The sequence below is a fragment of the Coptis chinensis genome, chromosome 9, assembly GCF_015680905.1.
Source record: "Coptis chinensis isolate HL-2020 chromosome 9, ASM1568090v1, whole genome shotgun sequence".
NCBI classification, from domain to species: domain Eukaryota; kingdom Viridiplantae; phylum Streptophyta; class Magnoliopsida; order Ranunculales; family Ranunculaceae; genus Coptis; species Coptis chinensis.
The window spans coordinates 63,457,646-63,464,442 of NC_141464.1; the positions used below are offsets into that span (position 1 = coordinate 63,457,646).

Sequence of the window (6,797 nt, forward strand, 5' to 3'; positions counted from 1 at the left end):
ATCGTAAAGTTGGATTAGCATCTAGTTCTAACACATTACAACAACTGGACTTCGGCAACGACTTACTGCTCACTATTAGACCAAGTAAAAAGCTCACATAGCCGGAAGCCAGCAATCATAACAACTAAACAACGACGACAACGACAGTAACAACACAAAAATTGCCACGTTTTCACCACGTAATCACGGAAAGTTCAAACTTATCAATGTTATGCTGACTCCGCAATAAGAATGTTTTATTTGTTTTCTATAGCATGCTTCCAAGTTGAGTTTCATGCAGAATAATCGAATAACAATCCAGTTTAAGCCTCGTCGCTTCTGAGGGAGCTGAATTTAGGCCATTTTCGGCCAAGAAAAAAAAAATGTTCCTGAATTTGTCGTAATGCTATTTACTCATGAAAGTGATGCGCGCTGAAAGTATTAACTAATAAATTGTCATTTGATGTTTGGTCTCTGGATTAAGCCTTACACTTGTTATGGTTAGAGAGAACCAAGCTTGCACCTAAATCAAAAACCTGTATCCTCCATTTCTTGTTGCAGTTACCCGGTCTACTGTCCAGGAAAAAAAAACATAGGATCGTGGCAAGGACGGCTTAATCTTTGAACTAGTACTCAAAAGTCAAAACTGTTAGCACATTACAATTGTTTACGATTAAGTTTTTCAGCCATTCCAATTATCAAAAGACAAATCTGCCACCCTTTAATCCTACAAACACAAAACAGATAAACACTTGGCAACACACATGTACGCTTGCTCCTACCTTGTGGCATAGCCTTTAAGTACGAACTTGAGCTTCTTTAGTTCCTCTAGATGCAATGGATAAGAAAGAGAACCTCAAAGCTCTTACTTTTCTCTGTTTCTTGGTTCTTACAAGATCTAGCCTTGCAGTTAACTTAACACCAACTCAGGACCTCAGAGATGGTGAGACAATTATATCACCTGATGGAAGCTTTGAAATGGGCTTCTTCAGTCCAGGCAATTCAACTAAAAGATATCTAGGCATTTGGTTTGCGAAAATTACCATTCAAACTGTTGTTTGGGTTGCAAACAGAGAGACTCCTCTTAACGACTTCTCCGGGATTTTCAAGATAGGAAATGACGGAAACTTCGTAGTGTCGGATAGTAAAGAAAATATTCTTTGGTCTTCAAATTCTACTTTAGCAACAACCAGTCCGACCGGAGTTCTTCTGGACACTGGGAATCTCGTATTACGTGGAGGAGACTCAGGTAAACTGGAAAATGTCCATTGGCAAAGTTTTGATCATCCTACAGATACATTTCTCGCTGGAATGAAATTCGGTATGAACTTCAGGACCGGTGAAAACATGTTTCTAACTTCATGGAAAAATGCCAATGATCCAGCGCCTGGAGAGTTCTCATTAGGCTTCGACCCAGATAAAACAGTACAAATCATCATATGGAATTCTTCCAACATGCACTGGAGAAGCGGCCAATGGAATGGTCAGTCGCTCACTGGTGTACCTGAAATGACGTCTTTTCAGCTTTATGGACTTAATATTATCAGCGACGCAGAGGCGGGGAAATTATATTGCACTTACAATAACTTAAACAAATCTATTATTTCAAGTTTTGTTCTAACTTCCAAAGGGAAGTTGGAGCGGTCGTATTGGAACAATATGGCCTCTGGCTGGGAACTGTATTGGGCACAACCAAATAATGACTGTCAACTGTATGGGACGTGTGGACCTCATGGAGTTTGCAATAACAAAGGCAATCCCATTTGCAGCTGTTTACCAGGATTCACACCTTTGAGGCAGGATGAATGGCGTTCAGGAAATTGGAGCAGCGGGTGTGTTAGAAAGAATCATTTGGAATGCAAGGTGCGCAACGACTTCTCAAAAGATGGATTCTTGAAGATAAAGAATAAGAAATTGCCTGATAATTCAAAATCGGTGCTATCAGTTGAGGCGATTAAGGTCTGTGAGGAGAGGTGTACGTCAAACTGCTCTTGTGTTGCTTATTCATATGAGAGTGGATTAGGTTGTTTGACATGGGAAGAAAATATGGTGGACATTCAGACGTTCGAAAATGACGGGGAGGATCTTTACATACGTCTCAACAAGTTAGATTTGAAAGGTGCACTCAAATAACAATAAATACTGTTCACAAATAAACATCCTCATTCTCTGTTTTTTTTTTTTTTTTTTTTTTTGCCAAGCCTGTTTTAAGTGAGATCAGTAACTCTTTGAACAGTATTAGAACCAGGCAAGTATATTATTCTGGAGTACTCATTATTCTGTAACCATATGTAGCTACAGTGTTTTTTGTTTTGTGTTTATAAATTATTTAATTACAGATGAAATAATTACTTTCTATTGTGAAATTATTTCGCGACAATACGATTACAGATGAAATAATTATCTAATTACTGTCTATTGTGAAGGTCGTATGAATCGAAAACTTCTGTGGATATTTGTAATTATCGGACTAGCTCTCGTGGCGGCTTCTCTGTATGCCTTTCTCACACTCTGTAAACTGTGGAGAGTGAGGAGAAAAAGAAGTAAGCAAGCTACTGTCTCTATCATGCATATATGATCCTAGTTTTTTAAATCCACTTCTTCTAACTAGATCAGCTTACTGTCCTTCAGTATCTTGGGAAAAGGAGCAAAGTGAAGAGTTGCGATTCTCAGATTTGGGTACTCAAAAGAATTCTAATAGACATTATCTAGATGCAAATGAACTAGAAAAAGGTGTCAACAAGGGGAAGGGTTCTGACCTACCAATATTTGCCTTGGACATGATTAGGCTAGCGACAGATGACTTCTCCCTGGCTAATAAGCTGGGGGAAGGAGGATTTGGTCCTGTTTACAAGGTGCAATTTCGTGCCTCAACCTATAGAATATATGTCATCGAAAGATTTTTACACTTAATAATCCTGACAGTGTGATGGTTAATGGCATATCAGGGGAAGATCGCAAGTGGACAGATAATAGCAGTGAAAAGACTTTCAAAAGGATCTGGACAAGGAATGTTGGAGCTTGAAAATGAGGTTATCTTGATTGCCAAACTCCAACATCGAAATCTTGTTAGACTTTTGGGCTGTTGCATACAAGAAGAGGAAAAAATATTGATATATGAATATATGCCCAACAAAAGTTTGGATGCTTTTCTATTTGGTACTCCCTTCTCGGGCCAAAAATTTGGTAATTATTTCCATTTGAAAATACTTTCGATTTTCACTACTGACTATATATATGTGATGTTCATGAATTTAACAGATGAAACCAAACGAAAGGAACTGGACTGGGGAACGCGTTTTAGTATCATTGAAGGAATTGCTCGAGGCCTTCTATATCTTCATCGAGATTCTCGATTGCGGATAATTCACAGAGACTTGAAAGCGAGTAACATCTTATTAGATGAAGAGATGAACCCAAAAATCTCGGACTTCGGCATGGCAAGAATTTTTGGAGGCAATCAAAACCAAGAAAATACTATGAGAGTTGTTGGGACATAGTAAGTTTAAATAAAATATTCAATAAATAACAAAAGTTCATTAGATAAATTAACATACACTAGCACGCTATGAACTAAACATTCTTTTGTGGACTTCCCTACAAAAATTTTGCTGCTTCTGTCAAGTATTCCTGTTAATCTATGAATGAAGTTTCATTATTTCCTTTACGTCACACCACACCACCATCAGTTAAATCTCCATGAGAGCTTCACTCTGCTATTTATAGACTGATCTAGTTATCTCCATGGAATTTACAAGAGTAATAATGTCATTATATTTTGAATAAATTACGGCAACTTTAAAAAACTTTCTTAGAAGGCGCACAAGTTTAGCTAGGATGGATCAATTAAACCGAGATGACTAAACTCCATTTTGACGCTAATGCTTTGTTTATTGGTGAAATGCAGTGGCTATATGGCTCCAGAATATGCCATGGAAGGTCTTTTCTCAACGAAGTCCGATGTTTTCAGCTTCGGGGTACTACTACTTGAGCTTGTGAGTGGTAAAAGGAACGTGGGTTTCGTCCATCCTGATCAGCCTCTGAATCTTCTAGGACATGTAAGTAACAAATTCAAAAGCCAATCAAGCAATAGCAGGCTTAATAACAGTCTACTTACATTGAACACATGTAATATATAATGATTTCAGGCATGGGAGCTATGGAGTGAAGAAAAGATGCTAGAGTTAGTAGATCCTTCAGTGGAGAAGTCCTATAAAACAACTGAAGTCTCAAGATGCATACAAGTGGGGCTACTTTGTGTACAAGACAATGCGACTGACAGGCCAAATATGGATGCTGTTGTGTTCATGTTAGGGAGTGAGACAGCTGTTCTTCCTACACCTAAGAAAGCTTCATTTTCTACAGGAAGAACTCCAACCGAAACTGATGCCTTTGAGTGTAGCAATTGTTCAGCAAATGTCCTAACAATCTCTATGGAACTCGGGCGTTGAGATTTATAGCACTCTCAGCTATATGGTCTTGTTGTTAACATCACCTCTCGTGAAATCGGGGTTGTTCCTTGTAGATTGTGTATATCTTGTTAGTTTTACATAGTGGTTTTGTGAATTTTAAGACTAACCATTATGTACATATGGTTTTAGTTTACAATACTAGCCAAACCAGTCAACTACATGCCGCTCATCAATAAAGAAAAGTTTTCAATAATCAATATGACTGTCTGTCATCAATCTAACAAAGTGGGAAGTGTGGAGCCCAAAAAGCCCCATCCAATGGTAGGTAATCATTCTCACCAAAATATGAATTGGCATGTTTAGGGCTGGCAATGGATTGGATCGGTCCGGATATATGCAAATCCAAAACTAATCTGCTTTTCAACAATACAGACCCAAAATCGGACCTGATCCGAACGGATATTTGAGTTAGAGAACCAAAACCGAACCGAAAACTTTTTTTTGATTCCAGATCCGATCCGTTTCGAACCAATAAACTCAATTTCAACCCGATAAACTGAAGTTTTTATAATTTGATCATAATTTGCGTTATATAAATATTAAATAATTTTTTTTTGCTAAACACAAAAACAAGGTACACAAATCCAAAAGGCATAATGAATGATTTGAAATCCAAATTTATAAGGGAGGATTTTCCTTTAGATAGAAACCATCTTTTTATTATGTAAAAAACATATCGTAATATTACATATGTATTTTGCCTATCTTATTTTGGAACTTTAAATATTGCAATGTTGCGGTAATAGAAATATATGGTGGAGGAAAATTAGGAAGAATAAGATTAAAAATTTTAATCGGATCAGGCCTATAACGGTTCGGTACATATTTAATCCAGAACCAATCCAATAAGAGTCTGGTTCTGATTTTCAAGACCCAAAACCGATCTAATATGCTAACTAACTGTCCCAGACCCGCTTTTATTGGTTTGGACCGGATCGGATATCGGTTCTTACCCGACCCATTGACAGCCCTAGGCATATCCAAGTGTTTGAAGGGTTTGTCCAATTTTGTTAAGTGCAATCAATACTATATGATCTATCCAAAAATCAGCCAAAAGTCAACAAATGCGGCTGGGCTTATAAACTGTTGGGCTAGCCCATAAACTGTTGGGCCTCCAAATTTGACATGATACTGTATAATTGGCTGGCCCAATTGATGTTATTGGACTTATGGATAATGGGCAATTGGGATGGCCTTGCGCCTAAGACACGACGTGTTGTTTCGCGCCGAAGGCGCTCGTACGCTGTATAGCCCCTATTTTTTTGTGCATATTTTACAATATTTAGTAATTTTGGATTAGATATTTAATGCATGGTCAATATGCTAGAAATTTTTTTGACTTTTATTATAAAAAGAGAAAGGAGGGAAAACAAGAGAATATTTTTGAAATTTGTATTAAAGGAATTTAGTGTTTTGAATTTTAAGTTTTTATAGAGATTTTTAATATTTGAAAAGTTTTCAAAAGAGATGTTAATATAATGTATATAATAAATAGAGTACTTTTAATAGAGAATATGAATAGAGATATTTGGTAAAAAAGAAAATTTCTTTATTAAAGTGAGATAATATGGTAGAGAATTTTATTGTTATGGAAAGTTAATTTTTATTCAAATGAAAGTAATGGAAAGTTTTTAGTTGTTAAGGAAACTAATGTGTAGATAATTTAAAATTATTGAATTGTCATAGTTTATTTCTTTATATCTAAAGAATATGGTTTCATTTAGAACAAAACATAAAGAAAAAAAATGTAAAAGAGAAAAAGAAATCAAAAGAAGATTTCAAAGAATAAGGGAGAAGGAAAAAAATATATATAATGAATAAAGGGAGTATTTATATTACTTGGTGATATGAATTTTACGTGGCCTGGATTCTTTTCTATAATTGTTCTTTCGATGGCAACAACAAAAAAAAGTGAGTAGACCTAACTAATTAGTCATTTCAATTATTTGGTTGTTGATTCCTATATATTACATTCAATTAATTAGAAAACAAAGAAATATATGTTGTGTATCTTGAAATATTAAAGATTAGTGTATAATTAATAGTTCATAGTCCTTACTACCGTTATATAATCTCAATTAGTAGAGTACACCATAATTAACATGGACATTGACCAACCTTTTTTCTACCGCTAAATACCCTTGATAAAATATTCTAACAAATTATTCAATGCCTTTAAGAAGGACTATTTCGTCATTTCAAAATTTACTACAATCTATACCCTTAAGATTACATAGTACCTTAAAGATGTATGTGTAAATTCAAGTCGAAAATCAACTACACGCCACTATTCAATTGTTCGCCCGACGTAGCCTTCACATTAATTGCCAAATTATTACCATTTAT

At 35.8% G+C, this 6,797-nt stretch overlaps 1 protein-coding gene across 2 annotated transcripts; it reads left to right on the forward strand.

Annotated features, from left to right (window-relative positions):
* The first annotated feature begins 795 nt into the window (after positions 1-795).
* Positions 796-4,644, forward strand: LOC147477281 (G-type lectin S-receptor-like serine/threonine-protein kinase B120). Of its 2 annotated transcripts, XM_086582526.1 has the most exons (7): positions 799-2,098; positions 2,406-2,522; positions 2,611-2,834; positions 2,928-3,138; positions 3,241-3,478; positions 3,887-4,037; positions 4,128-4,644. In XM_086582526.1, the coding sequence occupies exons 1-7, from the start codon at positions 817-819 to the stop codon at positions 4,428-4,430; spliced, it is 2,526 nt and encodes an 841-aa protein (XP_086438652.1). In that variant the 5' UTR covers positions 799-816; the 3' UTR covers positions 4,431-4,644. The 2 variants fall into 2 exon arrangements, with proteins under 2 accessions (XP_086438651.1, XP_086438652.1); XM_086582525.1 differs by having other exon boundaries at positions 796-2,098; positions 2,928-3,478.
* Positions 4,645-6,797: the final 2,153 nt, after the last annotated feature.